The sequence below is a fragment of the Lactuca saligna genome, chromosome 9, assembly GCF_052625555.1.
Source record: "Lactuca saligna cultivar CGN05327 chromosome 9, ASM5262555v1, whole genome shotgun sequence".
In the NCBI taxonomy this organism is placed as follows: domain Eukaryota; kingdom Viridiplantae; phylum Streptophyta; class Magnoliopsida; order Asterales; family Asteraceae; genus Lactuca; species Lactuca saligna.
The window spans coordinates 196,993,090-197,013,377 of record NC_136425.1 but is presented as its reverse complement, the minus strand read 5'-3'; the positions used below and the strand labels follow the sequence as shown (position 1 = coordinate 197,013,377).

The window sequence follows — 20,288 nt, the reverse complement described above, 5'->3', positions numbered from 1 at the left end:
TTGTGTGAGCATAATACATAAGACAATTCTTACTTAGGAAAGAAACTGAAAGCGAGCGATGGAGATCGCGCTATTTCGCTGAGTTTGTGATTTCGGGGTGGAATTCATCCTAAGTGGGGAAAATGGTAACGCTTGTTAATTTGGGCTAGACGTTTTAAAAATATTCATTTTAACGAATAATTAAATCCTCGAATAGGATAAACGTAAGTAAATAAGAATCATTTGTACGCAATACGAGTTATATAAATGATATTTATATATTCGTACATATATATGGAAAAACATAACGGGCTTATAATATATGGAAAAACATAACGGGCTTATAATATTTTTATAAAACGTTATTATAAATTTTACTAATTAAAATAGATAAATGTTTAAAAATAACTAACTATTTAGGATAAATAGTCTTGATTTTTCAAAGTTTAGGTGTGACATGGTACACAAGTGTGCAACACATAAATTGAAATGAAAATCAATGGATTTCAAGCCAAAACAACATAAATGAGAGTTGAATATCTCGTAAATATGAATCCATCGATTTATAGATAGTCGAGAACAGAGCTTGTATGATGGAGTTACGAATTTTGCATGGATTTTAACAATGTAATCTCTATATAGATATGAATTTAAAATAGAGTAGAAATTAGTTGATGAGATGTAAAGGAAAGTTGTAGTACTCGGAAATATCTAGCATGGATATAAAGAATGTCAAAAACAGAGCTCGTACGCGAAAGTTATGCTTTTTTGAAGATTGCGAAAAATACCCGAAAGGCGATGACGTTGCACCATCGGAGGGCATCACGTGGCCAAACCAGAGACTAAGTCTCACTGATGATGTTGCTCCATAAATTTGTGACATGTCGCATGGATGGAGGCGGCAACCGATCATGCGACGTTGACTACTAGAAAGATGACACGAGCGCGCAGTGCTATTTTTGAGCAGATTGCTCCCTATAAATAGCAACCTTCCCTTCACTTGTTCTTTACATGTTTTAGGGTTTATCCTTCTAGAAACCTATTCTCTCTCTAAAAAATTTACTTTTGGGGATCTCTAAGTGTTTGCAACGAGGTTCTACGACAATTGAAATCCCGACAAGATGAAGTATTTGGAGTCGAAGTCCTACCTACGAACTTTTCAACTTTTGTCAAGAAAACTCTTTAAGTTAAGCAACACTTATTATGCTTTAAGTGCAATTTGTATTATTGTAATAATGGTTATTACGAACCTATAAATAAGATTTATCGGTGACTCCATGTCTAGGCTAGATCTAGTGAGATGTTTAAACTGGATTTTCTAAACAGTGTACTATGTATACCAAATGGATCCTACCTCCGATAAGATCTTACCTCGTTGTTCCTTATTTGATAGAACTTGAAGTATTTCTTGGGATTTTTAAAGATTCAAGAAATAATTCATATGCTTAAAAATACGAACGAATATTGAATCATAATAATATTCATATGTAAGTTGTTTAAAAGGGATAAGGTGAAGTATTAGTCGAGGAGCTAGCTGTCCCGAGGATCTTCCAGCTCAATTAGGTAAGTGCATAGTTCCTTTCATGAACATGGATTTAATACAAGTATTTATTAAAAGTATTAAATATATTTTGAAAGCTTATATGTGAATTAAATGTTTATTATCTGGAATATGAGTTAAATGTATATTTGATGGCATACACTGTGCGAACCATATATAGTTATATGTGTTAAGATATATATATATATATATATATATATATATATATATATATATATATATATATATATATATATATATATATATATAAGGATTATTACGGGTATTGTAATCTTGTCTAGTTACATACTAACACCCAGAGGAGATGCTTAGTTCAATTAAGTTTAGATAATGGATAGCATCATATTAACGATATGTGTGAGATGGGTACGTAGCGTAGTACTCTGTTCGATGACATGGATGACCGGTGGGGTACGTTTTATGTATACAAGTACTATATTAGTATTCCCCTCATTATTAGATAGGCAGAAATGGTATGTATTTATCAGGGAGTTGTTAGGTGCCTAGATGACTGGTCATTTGCTGGAGTAGGATGAAGACGACTAACTAAACCAAGTTTTGTGGAATCATTGACAGACTTATTGTATGTAAGTGTTAATGAATTATACTTATCCATATGAATAGGATTGTATGTTCATTCGATGCACTACCCCTCCCCCCCCCCCCCACCCACCCCCCTCCCGCCCCTCGTGGTTTCCTTTATTGACTAATGTCTGCTACTAAGGACTCCATGAGCCAGTATAGTCAACTCGTTGCTTATAGCGATCCATCAAGGTAGATCTTATAAGATCATTGTTATAGGATCAACATGTGAGGACCGATGAGATGGGTAACTAAGGGTAAATAAATTATTATAGATGTTTATTGATGTATTGTTGGATAAAAGTTGATGTTGCAGGTAATTGATTGCGGATTACTATAATAATAACATTGTGGGGTTGAAAGCCTTATGTATCTCACCAAGTTTCCAAACCTGAACCATTCAATTTATATACATCACAGGTAACATTTTTAAGACTGCTAAAGATTTGAATATGATGATGAGAGTTTGAAGAGAAGACATGCAATAGTGTTCCAGATCGTTATGCCTTTATACTATAACTTATGTATAGTATTGATTATGTCATCGTTAGTTTGAGACAATCATTTGTACTCAAAATAATTTAATATACTTAGAATTTCCGCAAACCAAGATATTATGATTTTTAAAGCTTAAAGAAAATATTTTTTATTCTGAAAAAATAAGGGATGTCACATGGATTAATACATCTATCTGATTTTTTGTGACGTCGGCCTCATTCTCTAATCCACTTTGGAATTATCATATATCCGTAATTGGAATCTTTCTCTTCGGTCTCCATCTCTTCTTTGTTTCTCTAAGAGAATAAAAGAGTTATACAACGACCCCTACAAACAACATTTGGCTTCAACATTAGATTAAATATTTACATCGTCGGTACCAGATTGAACAATCCCACCATCTCATTGATTTTCTTTATCTATAAGATCATTTTTCATATTAAACTCATTCGCTCTCCCTTCAATCGATTAAACTATAGTCAACATCATTGATAAAGCATAACTAGTTAGACAATATTAACAACGGGAATGATAATCATCAAGTTTAGTGATACCAGATACATTGAACCGGCTAAAAGTGTTCTTGCATTGGTGGATGAATAATGATCATATTTTTTAAACAGGGATTTTGGGTTAGGTATAGTAGTTCTTTTTTTCTTGTTGAGTTGGTGCTTTGTAAACTAACCAATATGAATTGCATTGTATTTCATTCTCATGTATATATTAAAAGGTCAAGATTGATTATTATTTAAGGATAAATCTGATTAACCATGAAAAAAAACAAGTTCTCTCTTAACAAATTTTTTATGTTCACTTAGAAAATCGTCTCAAGTCTTGGATTTTTTATATACATACATCCTTGTACTTTACTATATGTGCTGTTCACAATTTATTGAGATCATGAATTGATTTTCCGATTGCCTTGATTGCTAATAACCAAATTATGTTTCTTCTTGTGAGTTACTTTGTACAATTGAGCAATTAACAGTTAACACACATCTTCTTATATTTCTATTATTTTACTCCTTGGATAGGAAGTATCCGAATAGAGGAAGATAAAAAGTCAAATGTTTTCTTAAGAACAGGGATGAAGACTATTCATGGATTTAATCGTGTTATTGTAAAATAGAGAAAAAAATTGTTGGTTTGTTGGCTAAAAACATATTGACCTTAGTGATAACACCAACATGGGTGCCGGATTAAAGGTGGTCAAGGCTCTAAGTTTCTTAAAAGATGACACTGTGTCGGTAATCATGGAGCTTACAACTAACAGTTATCTTTTGGGTTTTTAATTGAAGATCAATGTTATATACAAAGTAAAAAATTGAAAGTTCAATGGTGTATTAGAAAGAAAAAATATGAAAGTTTAGTGTTGCAATACAATGGATAATTAAAATACATTGCTATTTATTGCTTTTAGAAAAAAATAAAATTATACAATGCTGTAATAGATTCTCAACCCACATGTATATTTCAATGGTGAATTGTCAATTGTTCCAAACCCCGGAACTAATTCTCAAGTATACCTTTTTTATTATTTCTTTGTGTTACACCGAAGATGTTATACTAAAATGTGGAATCAATTATTTTTGTATGGATTAATTCTATTTCTCTATATTTCCATTCTTTACGTCAATTCAATTTTTGTGTATCAAATGCACCCTTAATTGTATAATACGTTATATACTCCCCTTCACGAGTGTATCTTGGTTTAGTATCCCTAAAATCGTGCTAATTTTATGTTCTTAATCTAGTTCATTTCCTCATTTAAAAAGGATAATACATTCTAGTTTTTATTTTTAGTATTTTATACAAAATTTTAATAGGAGAAAACAACACTTGTGAAATACACAATTTTATTTCTAAACCACGACTTGCTAAAAAGCATTTGAAGGTTAGTGACTTTAATTTTCTTCCAATTGTTGGACATCCGGTGCTACTATATATACCGCTTACTCATATAAATCGTCACATGAGAGATACACAAGCATTATTGCATTCATGTGGAAGTGTACACAAAGCAATTAGAGGATACATATAGAATTTCCTTTGGACATCTTGAAAGTTAGAGTGATTGTTTTTCGGTACTTATGTAACAAAATAAAGAAAACTTTTAAAAAACATATTTTACAAACACAATCCCAAAAGAAAAAAACACATATATATATATATATATATATATATATATATATATATATATATTATCCTTTTTTATTTTCTATGCATAGAATATATATTAAATTTGCTCTGTGAGATTGGAAGTGGAAGATGGGAGGAGGTGTTGGTGTTGACTTCCATCATGAAACTCATCAATGACAATCTTAGATGGTTTAGAAGAATTCATGTAAATTGAATAAACTGCAAGTTGTGCAAATCCAAGAAAAAATCCAGTCCCATTTGGTACCTAAGGAATAAATGGTTATAAGTGAGAATGATAGATAAAACCACATCAACAAAATAAGAGACATTTTGTATTTTGTATAATGCTATAGAAATGTTTCATTATTTATCATATTAGATCTTTTCAAAGATAATTCACATATTGAAATTAATGTTGACGATGTAACATTGTTAAACATATCGTGCTTTATTTTTGGAATTGATCACTTATACAACAAAATCTATTATTCTTTCATTTTATGTAATAAAAAATAAAACAACTAAGACAACCTTGAGACCATGTAAGATTTATTCATCTTGACATTTGTTAAAATTCAAAGCAAAGCAATTCAAACATATATACACTTAGACAACAATGACCACAATCCAATCAAATAAAATATGGAACTGATATGCACAACTAGATAAAGCTCCAACTTACTAATAATTATGTCATAAACATTTGATCAAAAGTTACAAAAATTTCGTTTTAAGATAGTTACTGTTCCAAGTCACGTATACTTTTCAAGATGAAAAACACTAAGTTAATATTTTTTTAATAAACTTATATTCGTTAGTTTAAAATTTTGTGTACCAAGTACTTAGTTTTTTTTTTTTTAACAAAAGTAGATTAAGGGGCAAGCAAGAAGCTAACTTATACTTTATACACTTACTCCACACTTAATCAAGAACATTAGACTTCGATAACTCGAACGAATACTCAGATTAAGTTTATTATCAATATAAATGAAAGCGTTATGGAACTACTGTAAAGCCACCTAAATTGTCTTTAAATAGCACCATACGAGTAGATTTTAGGAATATGAAAGAAGTTGTTCGAATCCTCTAAAGAGCACACCATTTTAGCATTAAAAGCTTGGGATATCGAAAATCACTACCATGTGAAAATTTACTTCTAAATGTCAAACGCAACATCACATTTGGCATAAATGTTGCTTTTTACCAACATAGACAAATATGTGATTCACAATCGATCCTCTCACTGTGAATGATTAGTAGTTAGCCTTATTTATGCAAGTCTCCGAGAGAGAACATTTTCCTTAATAGGAATCCACGTATTCCATTTGGTATTTTTTAAGCTCAACTATCAAAGTGATTTTGTATGTGGTATTTCTATATGACAACTGTGGAAATGTTGTCCATATATAACATTCAATACCAACTATTTACGATGTTAAAAAGGGATGGGTCATTAACTGAAGATCTAGAGAATAGTTTACAGGTCATCCTAAGTCCTCCATTGATCAAAATGCATTTTCCAAACTGTCTCGAGAAGCAACCATTTAGTCGTTGATTCCTTACGTAAAAAGAAGTGGTTCCTAGTTTCATCACCATTTTTTCTTTCAAATGACATGTTTATGTTAATATTAATTTCTTTAAGGTTGGAAACATAAGCTACACTATTCTTTTAATCACGATTAAAACTATCTCACTTAAGAAAACGTGTATTGTCATGGATTGCATTAATAAAACAACAATTACTTTCCATAAGGAATCTCCAAACCAATTATATAGAATAGATCTACCCAAATGGCATTCCATAACATGGCATCCACGCTACTTTTCCATAACGGCCTTCTTTAGTGAAATCCATATTACGGTTTGATATCATATATATGCTCCCACTCTAATACAATTTCTAACCAATATATTCTCTCTAACAACTTTAAGAACCTTTTATGGACTTTAAAATAGAGAAGAGAAATATCCCCAACATTCCACTAATGAATGTGATATCCAATTATTCACCAAAATTACCATTTCCTAACTCTTTGCAATTGATATCCAATTAGATTATCCAAAAAGATACTTGACAACTGGGAAGATTTACAATTCAAAAGATTGGCCATGTATAGACCTCTCTTTCATTGATCCATATACCAAAATGGTCTTTTTTAATCATTCACCTTATTTCGGAACTATATGGAATCACCTCGATATACAAGCTAAATTCAAAATTTTGGCAGTCGACCACTCACCTACCATAGTAGCATCACCAGCAAAAAAAAAAAAAAAAAAAAAAAAAAAAAAAAAAAAAAACACACACACACAAATGTAAAATTCTAGAAGGTCCATCCCTAATATTGAAGATATTATATTATACATTCTTCATTGTATCTTCCAAAGCCATATTCAATCATCCCTCTATAGATAATAAATATATATAAGAAAGGGGACATATGATCCCCTTGGCAGTTGGCATATATAGACCTCTCTTGAGAATGAAATATCTATGGGACACATATTAATATGGACCGAGGATACGACCAACCATGGACACTCTTTTATCCATGAAAAATATAGTAATTGAAACCTATCGAGAGCATACATTTGTGAAGATAATCACAAGAAAGGGATTTATAATACTTTTTTATATATTTTTTTAAAAAATTATTCATTTCTTGTAAGTATATTTAGCCAAATTGAAGATTTCATTTTAAATGAGGGAAAAATCAATTAACTACTAATCTTTAACAAAGGCATTTTTTATTTTACTAAAAAATTGTGTATAACTTTTGTAAACAGGTTTCACAACGCTTTCTATAATTATATTGTAAACAATACTAACAAGATCGATCCCATCATACTTGGTTGTTGTCAAAGGATATTGGAGACTAAGAAGCAATAAATTACTCATTGCAGTCATTTCGGTTGATAATTGTACTTTCAAACTCCTTCACATCCCGTGAGACACATTCTTTCAAGATAGGCCAGAATTTCTCAAAAAATCAATGAAAAACCCATAATTTCCAAGTCATTTTTTGAAGCCCATGCTTTCCAACTTTATCTCGTTTGTTAAAATCTAAGTGTCGAAAACCGTCAATGTCAATTCCAATTTCATAAGGGACTTGAACATTGAACTTAAACTACACTTCAATATCTTAGGTTTCATGATCAAACCATCATCCACCACTATTCCTTTAATAGCTTTATGTATTTACTATTTAGTTCTTGTTCACATACTAATGGAACATTTTGGTGTTTTTATGTCGCTAGAGAATACAATTTTATTTTATTTATTTATTTTGCAAATCAACAGCAGTCAATGATTCCTATGAAGGTACTTTGGAGGTTCAACATCTCTTATTCTTCCTGTGGAAATATGACTACCCAAATTGATAAGTTTTGCTTAGTTCATAGACTATATTGTCTTTCCAACAATTCAGGTCTAAAATAGGTGTATCAAGGTCTAAAAATAGCACCAGGTCAATGGTTGTCTTCAAATCTAAAAAGGGCTTGTTCTTGAAATGTATTTACTCTGATCTTGAAGGACCAAATTAGTCAAATTGGTCAAAACTTTTTGCTTCATTGAACGCATGATTTTTTATCAAAAGGGAGAGAGTTTTGAATCTTTTTTCTTCTTCTTCTTTTTCTTCTTCTTCTTCTTGAACAGCATTCTCTTGGGGTTTTCCCATTTATCACCAACTCATTATAGCTCATTGTAATATCTTTGATCAAGCTCTGTAAATACTGGAATATTTTAATGAATTAGTTATCGGCTTCCTCCACCCGTGGGTTTTCCTAATTTGGGTTTTCCACATAAATCTATGTGTCTTTTTTTATTTACTTTTTGCTTGGTATTTTTCATTGTATGTGATGATTGTGGTTTCATATCTTAGGCCTATTCCGCTTAAACTAATATTGTTATCGTGATTCGGATTTCTGAGTTGTTTGATGCAGTATGTCTTTTTCGTTTTAGTGCATCTTACCCTCCTTGTTTACTACAATTTGTATTAGAGCTTTCGGGTTTTAATATTAGTTTATTAGGATCATTTTCTCAAGTGATTGATCATGTCTTTGATGAAGTATGATATTTCGTTGTTGGATCGAAACACCATATTTCCCTTGTAGCAAGTTAAGATGAATGATGTTCTTATTCAGATGGATTTACACAAGGCGCTTATGGGTTCCGAGAAGATGCCCGCTTCGTGGATGGAAAAAAGAAAAAGAGACGAAAGATTTAAAAGCTCAATCCTAGATTTTTTTTGCATTTGTCAAATGATGTTTTGCAAGGTGTTTTGAAAGAAACTTCCGAGCTAATTTATGTTTAAAATTGGAGCAATTGTTGATGACGAAGTGCCTACCAAACAAGTTGCATTTAAAGCAACGGTTGTTCAATCTTAAAATGATTGAAGGAGGTTCTTTAGCCGAACATTTATCCACATTCAAAGAGTTAGTAAGTAACTTAGAGAATATGGATGTTCAGTATGAAGATGAAGATTTAGCTTGATTCTTTTTGTCGTCGTTGCCCGAATCCTACATCCATTTTCATGATACTATCATCTATAGTCATGACACTCTTGTCTTAGATGATGTTTTTACAACTTTGGATTTAAAAGAGAAGATGAAGCATATTACTGGTAGTGGTTCAAGTGATGCAAATGTCAAAGGTTAAAATACCCAAGGAAGAACAACATATAGAGGTAAAAATCATCAATCTTCCGTCAAGACTAGATCCAAGTCTAAAAGCAAACAAAGTTTTGTAATTACTGTAACAAGAAGGGACACACGATTGAGGAACGCTTCAATTTGACAAATAAAGAGAAAAAACAACAAATGGTAAAGAAGCTATCACTTCGGGTGAAGTTGATGTAGCAGAGGTCGGTTGTATTGGAGAAATTCTCACAGTTTATTCAGATAAACTTGATTATAGTAGTGAATGGATACTCGATTCTGTTTGTACTTTTTATATGTGTCACAATAGAAGTTGGTTTTACATTTTTGAAAATGTTAACCAAGGCTATATTTTGATGGGTGACAACTCTATATGTCTAGTTGTTGGACATGGGTCAATCAGAATCTGTATGTTTGACGGGGTTATTAGAACCATTGGGGAACGTAGATATGTTCCTGACCTCAAAAGAAACTTATTATCTCTTAGCTCCTTTGATAAAATGGATATGAGTTTGCTGGTAAAGGTGGAGTTCTCAGGGTATTCAAAGATGGTTCTAACAAACTGAGAGCCAAGCGCAAAACCTCAAATCTCTACTTTCTTGACGTAAAAACGATTTTGAGTAATGTTGTTGTTTCAAAGTCTCTTTTTGATCCATATCAGTCCCGTCTTTGGCACCTTCGACTCGGCTATATGAGTTTTCAAGGCATGTCTTAAATGAGTCGAAGAGGATTACTTGGTGAACAAAATATTGTTGATCTAAAGTTCTATGAAGACTGTGTATATAGCAACACAAAACGAGTGAGATTTATGAGTTGTATTCGTACAACGAAAGGACCTCTTGACTATGTACAATAAGATTTGTGGGGATCGGCTTGAGTTGCATCGAAAGGTGAAGTTTTTTATATGCTTAGTATCATTGATAATTTCTCCAAGAATGTGTGGTATTTCTTCTTGAAACATAAGGGGGAAGTTTTTCTACCTTTAGAAATTGGTAAGTACAAGTTGAAAAGCAATCAGGATTGGTGGTAAAGTATCTTCGCACAGATAATGGACGTGTGTTTTACTCAGAAGACTTTAATGCCTATTGCCGAAAGGAATCTATGACATCACACAATAGTCCATACACCTCAACAAAATGGTTTAGCCAAAAGGATGAATCACACCATTATGGAGAAGGTCTGGTGTTGTATGCTTTCTAATTCCAAATTGCCAAAGTCCTTTTGGGTAGAGGCTGCCTCGACTGCTTGCTATCTTATCTATTGATCACCATCACGAGCAATTGATAAGAAAAGTCTGTTTGAGTTATGGTCTTGGAAACCTGCCAATTATACAAATTTAAAAGCTTTTGGATGTCTAAATTATGCACGAGTTGACAATGGGAAGTTAGAACCGAGAGCAATCAAATTTGTTTTCTTGGGTACAATCTGGGTGTTAAAGGGTACAAGTTGTAGAGCTTTGATCTGAAGAAAGTCATTATCTCAACAGTCGTTACTTTTAATGATTTGGTATGATTCAACCAGTTTTAGACTTTTCAAACGGTACATATGCATTAGATGCATCATCTAAAGTAAGTAGAGAAAAAGCTCAAATGGAGGTGGAGCTTCCTATTTCACCTTCCACTTTTGTTCCAAGTTCAGTAGAAAATCGAGAGTTTTCCTCATCTGATGAGCCCGTTGTTGTTGAAGAGTCAACATCTTCACCACCATGAGCTACTACTCTATGCATTGCAACGGATAGACCGAGAAAAGTAGTTGTACCTCCAAAGAGGTATGTTGAAGTTGATCTTGTTGTTTATGCCTTTATTGTTGCTAATGACATTGAGTTTGGAATGGAGCACGTAAGTTATAATCAGGTTATTAAGTCTAAAGACTCAAGTGAATGGATGATTGCAATGCAAAGTGAGACAAAGTCCTTGCAAAGAAACGGTACTTGGGATTTAGTTCCTATTCCGAAAGGCAAAAGACTAGTTAAATGCAAAAGGGTTTACACACTCAAGGAACCTGTCAATCTGGATGATAAAACAAGGTACAAATTAGTAGCTCAAGGCTATAGTCAGATTCCTAGCATTGATTACACTAACATTTATTCCCCAGTTGTCAAACATACTTATATTCGTGTATTGTTGGGATTGGTATCTTCTAGTGATTATGAATTATAGCAACACGATGTTACTACAACTTTCTTAAATGGTGTGCTTGAGGAAAAGATTTTTATGCAACAACCTGAGGGTTTTGTAGTTCCTGGCAACGAGGAATATGTGTGTAAATTGAATAAATCTCTTTATGGACTCCAACAGTCTCCTAGACAATGGTATAAGAGGTTTGATTTGTTCATGACCAGTCACAAATTCAAGAGGTGTGCTCGTGATTGTTGTGTTTATTACAAAAACAATGATGATGGTTTGATGAACTACTTGCTCTTATACATGGATAACATGTTGATCACAATGAAACATACGAAGGAGATTTAGAAATTGAAAGACCAGTTGAAAGCTGATTTTGAAATGAAGGACTTCGGAGCTGCCAAAAAGATTTTAGGTATGGAAATTGTTCTTGATAGGAATTATAGGATCTTGCATCTTCCTCATAAAATTTACATTGGGAAAGTCCTAAGATGCTTCAATATGCATGAAGCAAAACATGTCAACACACCTTTTGCAGCTCATTTCAAGTTATCATCATGTTTGAGTCCTACTACTGAGACTGATATGGCTTATATGGCACGCATATCATACTCTAGTGTTGTTGGATCCTTGATGTATGTTATGATTTCCATGAGCCCTGATTTGGATTATGTTGTTAGCATGACGAACCCGTGAAAAGAACATTGGAAAAGCAGTATGGTGGATCTTTCGTTTTCTACGTGATACGTCTTCTATGTGTTTACACTTTCGTAAATCTAACACTAGGGTGCTTGGATATGTTGATTCAGTGTATGGCAAAGAACTGGATAAACAAATATCGTGTTTACTTTTCATGGCTATGCTATTAGTTGGAAAGCCCATATGTAATCTATAGTTGCTTTGTTAGGAAGAGTACATGGCGATTACAATAGTTAAGGAATACATCAGGTTGAGGGGTTTATTTAGTGAACTCGATGATAGATTAAAGGTTACCACAATATTTTTTGACAATCAAAGTGTTATCTTCATGAGTAAAGATCAAATGTTTAATGACCAAACAAATCACATTGATATCTATTTCCATTTTATGTGAAATATCATTGAAAAAGGTGATTGTGCCGTGGACAAGATTCATACAGATTATAATCCCTCTGATATTTTTAATAAGAGTCTTTCTATAGCCAAGTTCAAATTATGTTTAGACTTGGTGTGTGTTTCTAATTGCAATTCAGCCTGATAGGCTCGTGGTGGAGGAAGTATTTTATCTTTTGGAATCAAGTTTTCTCTAAATAGTGATTACAGGTTCTTATGGAGTTTTGGAGTTTGATGAGTTGTTAGTGTTTAATGTTCTTGGGTGATTGTTGGGCATGTTGCAATTTTCATTGTCTATTTTGAAGTTAAGGTGGAGATTGCGGAAATATGACTTCCAAAATTGACAACTTCTGCTTAGTTCATGGACTATATTATCTTTCCATCAATCCATATCTAAAATGGGTGTATAAGGTCTAAAAAGGGCACCAGGTCTAAAATGTTTGTCTTCAGATCTAAAAAGGGTTTGTTCCTGAAATGTATTTACTCTACTCTTGAAGGACCAAATTAGCAAAACTGGTCAAACATCTTTCCCTTTTAACCTCATTGAACGCAGGAATTTTTTTTGTCAAAAGGGGAGAGTTTTGAAGACTTCTTCTTCTTCCTTTCTTGAGCGACATTTTCTAGGGTTTTTCCCTTTTATCACCAAATCATTATAGCTTATTATAATCTCTTTGATCAAGCTCTGTAAACACTGCAATATTTTAGTGGATTAGTTCTCGGCTTCCTTCACCCGTGGTTTTTCTCGATTTGGTATTTCCACGTAAATCTTTGTGTCTCTTTTGATTTACTTTTTGCTTGGTATTTTTCATTACATATGATTGATTATTGTTTGATACCTTAGTCCTATTCTACTTAGACTAATATTGTTCTCGTAATTCGGATTTCTGGGTTGTTTCATGCATTGGGGCTTTTTCGTTTTAGTGAATCTAACCCTCTTTGTTTACTACAATCCCATATAATGGAAGGCCCTACAATTATTAATTTTAACATCGATTTCACTAATTTTCTTAGACCAGCCACATTGCCAGCTGTCAACAATTTTTGCAATGTCATGTATTTCATTTTGTTAGATCATCCACATCAGTACAATATCAACTCATCTTTCAATGAAGCTAACTCATCTTTCAATTAAGGCACATCAGTTTTTCAATTATCTCTCACATCAATAATAACATTTTCAAAAGTGGTCCCTACTGACACCTCAATAATTCATTTATATTTTATTAATTATTTAAAAAACTTATATATATATATATATATATATATATATATATATATATATATATATATATATATAAAAGAAAGATTGTCCAGCTTTCTTAAATATGGATAACTTTTACTTTAGTTATATAGAGTAGTTGTGTTCAAATATTTGAGGAAAAATAAAAAGAAAAAATTATGTAAATAGAATGTTATGATAGTTAGTGGTAGGGTCCATAATGCAAGGCTTTTAAAGAATGAAAGATCTATGTATATGTGACATATTTTTAAGTTGATTATGGACCGTACCACCAACTATCATAACTTATTTAACAGATTTGGAGGTGAAGAAAATGAAGATTAATATTGTAATATATGTTTTATGATTCATGCTTTTGTAACATTTTAAAATTTGAATATTTAATAAATAAAATTAAATTTAATATTTAATATTATTTTGTTATTTTATATATTAAAATAGTATTTTAATTATACATAATTAAATTTACATGTATTTATTATCGACTAATTATTAATGTTTAATATTTAAAATATATAAAGTAGTTGTTGATATAATAATGTAATCACTTTTGAAAGATGAGTAATATTGTAATGATTTAGAAGTAATTATAAAAAACTGATGTGACATTTGTAAAAGGTGAATGATATTACATTGATGTAAATGACCTTAGATTTTATTAATTTGAGTCATGTTGTGTCTAGCTTGTATCTTTTTCATCCTAGTCAACGCCATTTTTTCATCTTTGTATTTTATTTTTTTAGGAATACAATATGATTATGTTTTGGACTCGCGTATCCTCATTCCCAAGAGTTGACAAGCACATTGTTGAAATCTTCTAATTCCAAATTGTTTTTGTACATCTTAATTGGGCCAAAATTAATTTCAAATTCTTATATCACTAAATGATTATGGTTTAAATACTTTCACATGAAAAACAATATTTTTAAGTCGTCGTTCAAGTCGCAAGCAATAGAATGATCCATATAAGTCTATCTGCAATACCTTCAATGAAGGGGTTCAAGGTCTACCTGGCCACGGACGTGTCTATGCACACCAGCCCGGACCTTTGTAGTCGAGTGTGTTGTGTTGATTTGTGGTGGGGACAATAGAGGACCACGATTCTTCTTCTCTCTTAGGCCTCAACCTTCTTTCTTCAGCTTATGTCTGTCTGTCTATCTCTTTCTCTCTCTCTCTCTCTCTCTCTCATTCACCGTGGAGAGTACTCCATGGCTTTATGGTGGCTCGTGGTGGCTAATCTAGAAGCTATTTATGATCATTTTCATGGAGACTATTATTGATGACCTAAGGACCTAGTAAACACATTAGAACAACTCTCTTGTTTCTTTTGCATCCCATGAGCCCAATTGTATTTTCATCACACAAACAACTTAACTAATCCTTCTTTATTTTTTTTTTAATTCACTTACGTTTTGAATCATAAGAATTGGACTAAAAGGAGTGGTTGCGGTCCTACCACAATTTTACCACGTTGTCAAAAAGGAACATTAGCCCTAGTGTGTGGTTTGGTTGCACGCAGTAATATCTAGCTGCACTCTTCTCTCTCTCTCTCTCTCTCTCTCTCTCTTTCTCCCTCTCCCTTCTTGTTTTTTGGTACACCACACCTAGTCTATGGCAAACAACCACACTTTTTATGGTTAAGTTGACTTAGATCCTATGTGGCATCTACGTGGCATATAAGGAAGTGTGGTTTCTGTGGCACCACCCGCTCCAGTTTTATAGGCATATTTTTAACTCTTTCAATTGTTTTTAGCATATTCCAGGAAAAGCATCCTATGATTAAGCCACCAACCATATCAATATTTTCTATCAAAAATGATCGCTTTAGGACTTGACATGATTTGAGGTTATTAAATTTTATAAATATTGAGCAACATTTTCTAGAATTCTTCATCTTCATATCCCTATTATGGTCATCATAATTGTAATTGAATTTTCGATAAGACCATATATGATCCTTCATCTTTGAATGTTGTATTACATGTATGTTTTTCCTCTTCAATCACCTTTTTCCATACTACTTCCTTAATTCTTGTGATTTTAACTCTTTTCCCTATCAACCATATGAAACATTAGAAATCACCAAATTTCTTTAAATTTAATTTTAGTGTAAACTCTTCCTACTAAATGGCTTCTTTTATCCAATAGACAAGGTTATGTCACCAAAATGCTTCCCCATTCCTTCACAATAAGAATGAATGAGTATGGGTTCCAAATACTCATAAAGAGCTTTTTATTGGTGATTTAGTGTTACCAGACATTTTAGGTAATTGGAACTAACGTGTCAGCCATGAGCTTATTATTTGTACTCTATATTATATTTTCGATGAATGTGGAGTACATGCATATATAATATCGAATTATAAGTGGGTACGACAGAATGGTAGAGGTCAAGGGGTCGCGCCACCATGAAGGGTCCTGGGGCCAACACCCCTAGCGGGGTCCAAGCGGCAGATCCCTTAGTGGTGGTCCCGCTTGATTAAACTATTAAATTCATGATTTCGCTAACTAATTTAGAAGATTGAAACCCTAATCTATCAAAGCATAAACCCTTCTAATGAGTCGTGATCTGAACCCTTTTGATCTTTCTCTCTCTCTCTCTCTCTCTCTCTCTCTTTCTCTCTCTCTCTTAAACAATCTCATAATTATATGGTAATGGCTTACGTTTCTCTGCCCATATTCACGAGTGTCTTTTTGGATTATCCTAGACTGAATTTCTCATATTCCAGGCATAAGGTGGAAATATCAATTCGGAAAGTGATCTTATCCATAAGAATCATGTTCTCCACCATTAACATACTAATATTCCCCCAACCAATACTTTTAATGTCTACCCAAGCAATGTGATCCTCAATCATGACGTCTTTAGACCATGGAACTATCTTGGAGAACCAATATTTGGTTCCACCACATGTTATGAAAGCTTCTTTATTCAAAGATAGTGGTAAGGAAATCAACATCCACCAATATAAAACGTACTTAATAGACATGTAAATGAATACTTCTAAATTCTTTATATAGTGGATAGCCTTCACTACTCCCAGTTGTGTGGAATGAGGTCATGGATAACAAAGTTATGCACTTTTGAATTAAGATTGAGTGATGGACCAGAGAATGAACCAAAGCATTTTTCACTTCCTTTAACCTCCCATTCTCTATCATATTTATTAACTTCTCGCCATTCACACATTATGAAAGAACATCAACTAGTGTTTGTAGAACTAACAGTTGAGTTTCGTGGTAGCCCATCCTTTTTCTTCATGTTTCAGTTTCTGGATCTAACGAAACCCCAACATCCATGACCCGTTTAATCTTAAATGGATCGATCTAATCCTTATATTGAAAAAACGGTTTGGCATGCCCATAAAAATCACCTGTTCAAAGATATAATAGACGAAACTAAACTTCTTCCTGAATTTATTCACTTTCTTTGCTACGTACATGTCTACAAGCATCCACTAATTTTAGAACAACTTTCACGGGTCTCACACTTCCAACGCACATGGAAAGTTTGTGAAAAAATGTTGACGCATTAATACGCTTAAGGTCTTTGATTTTGTCATTTTGAACTTGTGGCTCCCACCCTCTCAAGCTAATTTCAGTTTACCTTGATCTTAAGTTTGCAATATTTGGTTTAATCTCGATCAAAGATAAAAGCAAGTACAATGTTTGTATTGTGAGTGCTTATGAAGTATTAATTCAAGTGAGACAATGAAATATCAAATTGTTGCGCTTACAAGTAATGCAATTCAGACTTAGGATGTATTTGACAAGAAGCGTTTGGGAGTTTCTAACACTTGACAAAATGTAATGTTTTGAACAAAAAGTCTTGTTTGACACTATAAGCTTTTAGCGTTTAGTTTAAACAAAACACTTAAAATCTAAAGGTTATCTCACGTAGCGGTTAACAAAACGTTATTAGATATCAGTTACCCTCTATCCGTTAACAGCTTGTTTTGTTGAACACGCCATTAAATGAAGATACGTTTGAGTTGACGTTGTATATAATTCTTTCATAAATAGTGACATCCATTGAATGATGATTTTAAGATGCTTGTATCGATTTCACTAGTTTGAGAAAATGTAATGGATAAACTATATATAATAAGAAAAAAAGTTGTACCAAATGATATTATTTGATTACTTGATACTTATCAAGGAGGTGTCGTATTGAGGAAACAAAAGCATGCATCATATCACAACTGGGACACTCCTAAGATTCTTTTTCAAATGTGTGACTAGGTGCCACAAAAGTTGACCTTATCATCAGATGGCTTATTCAAAGCGTCATATATATATACTTATTCTTCACGTTAGATAACAAAATTTCCTCTGGCTCTGGGCCTATGGCTGAATGATATATATTATTTGATTAGTTAATATAATTCATGCATCAACTGCTTGATTATATAAAAACAAAATGAGAGAGAGAGAGAGAGAGAGAGAGAGAGAGAGAGAGAGAGAGAGAGAGAGAGAGAGAGAGAGAGCATACTCCGAGGAACCAGTCGTTTACAAGAAACGCGTACAAAGTCCACACACCACCATTCAGAAAGAGGAAGAGGGAAAGAAGAAATGGCATATACTTAACACTTTTAGTTGTCACCACTAATCTCTGCATTATTAAACAATCACAAACTCATTGAATAAAGAGATTTGACTATATATATAATATTGTTATTAAAATAAATTAATGGAATATTACGATTGACGATAAAGTATAATTCGAAATCGACTACTTTTATTTCTATAAATATGTCGACATTGATAACTCTATCCACCCACAACAGCAAATTAAAAGAAAATTATCCATGTAATTAATTTAAAATTTATCATTTCCATTGTAACAACTTTTCACTAGGTATTATCTAGAACTAAGTAATAACCAAAAGTATACATTTTTGTTGTCTGTTTTTTAAATAACAACAGCTATATTTCTTTATTATTAGAACAGTAATAATATTTTAAATTCTGTTTTTTTTCAATATTTATTAAAAATGGAAAAAAAAAAATAATACTAAAAAGTCATCATGTATTTTTTTTATATTTTTGTTTAGGGTTGGATCGAGATCCACTTACCATAGCTGAGAGAGGAGAAGCGTACATGACAATATTAAGCCCAGCACCCAACAAACCTATCACATCAATCCTCATGTCTCCATCCATCAACAACTGCGTAACCAAAACAGCCACCGCAAACGCAACCACGTCCACAATCCCAGCTAGCTTCGCCGTTTTCGCCTGAACGATCATATTCCCATAATTAATATATACTCACATCAATCATTATAACACATATAATGAGTAATTACGTTACACACTTACCCTTGTTGCTGGAGATGCATAAATGAGGAACAAGGAAATATAAAGAATCTCTACAACAATGCCAAAACCATTAACAGTTGCGACCAGATAACTTCCTGGTTTCGTGATTCCATAATATGTCCATAAACTTGAATTCAGCAAAGTGCAAATGTAGGGAAGGCTCTGAAACTCTTCTGTTGATCCTTTCTGCACTATTCTCCAAAACGTCTTTCTGCATCAAACACATCACCATTTTCATTTGATGATTAAAAGGAATTAATGGGATGAGATATTCTAAGCCGGACAACACATTATATACTTACACTGGGGAGAGAAACATCAAAACAGAGATGATGTTGCCTGCAAAAAGAAACCATTGTACGTTAATTTGCTGGTATGTGTACATGTTGAATTATCAAAGATTAAAAAGAAATAATAATGTACCAATAATCCCCACATAGACATACAGGTTGTCCATATCTTTGAAGAAGAAGAAGAAGAAGAAGACACAAGAAATCGATCGAGCAGATTCGCAAGGAAGAAAGTTTGCTTATGGAGTTGCAATGGAAGACTAATCCCACCTGCCCTCTTGATTATTATGTATATTTTCCTTTTTTATATATTTCCTACATTTTGGACGGTTGATATGTTGTTGTACATATATATTTTATTAAAATCTGATGGAAATTTTCAGCCTTGTATATGGCTTCATATTTTCCCCTAATAAATAATGTTGCAAAGAGAACTGCACGGTGTTACTTGAGGCCACGATTCATTTACAAGAAACACGTAGTATAATAATAAGTAACTGTAGATTAAATATCATAAACATGTGTGTCCATGCGTCGCTGTCCGTCCGGTCCATTGAGCCAGCTTTCCTGGGCCAAGTTTGATGAAATTACTGGATTTTATTAAATGTTTTTGTAGTCTAATGGACCCATTGTCATATCATGCTAGATTGCAAGATTGTGCGTGAAAAATGTGTTTGTATGCAGTGGCCGATGCAGTGATTTGGGAGTGGGGCACACGCCCTCCATTGCAAAAAAAAAAAATTACACATAAATACCCTAATATTTTCACATTATTTTTTCTTTTAAAAAGTTACTTAAGACATTAA

At 32.7% G+C, this 20,288-nt stretch overlaps 1 protein-coding gene across 1 annotated transcript; it reads right to left on the bottom strand.

The window, feature by feature from the left end:
* Positions 1-4,685: 4,685 nt before the first annotated feature.
* On the bottom strand, positions 4,686-19,775 carry LOC145014436 (bidirectional sugar transporter SWEET17-like). Its single transcript, XM_078972799.1, has 6 exons — positions 19,616-19,775; positions 19,495-19,531; positions 19,193-19,403; positions 18,947-19,108; positions 18,363-18,482; positions 4,686-5,024 (listed from the first exon to the last, which is right to left on the bottom strand). The coding sequence occupies exons 1-6, from the start codon at positions 19,647-19,649 to the stop codon at positions 4,857-4,859; spliced, it is 732 nt and encodes a 243-aa protein (XP_078828925.1). The 5' UTR covers positions 19,650-19,775; the 3' UTR covers positions 4,686-4,856.
* Between the last annotated feature and the right edge of the window lie 513 nt (positions 19,776-20,288).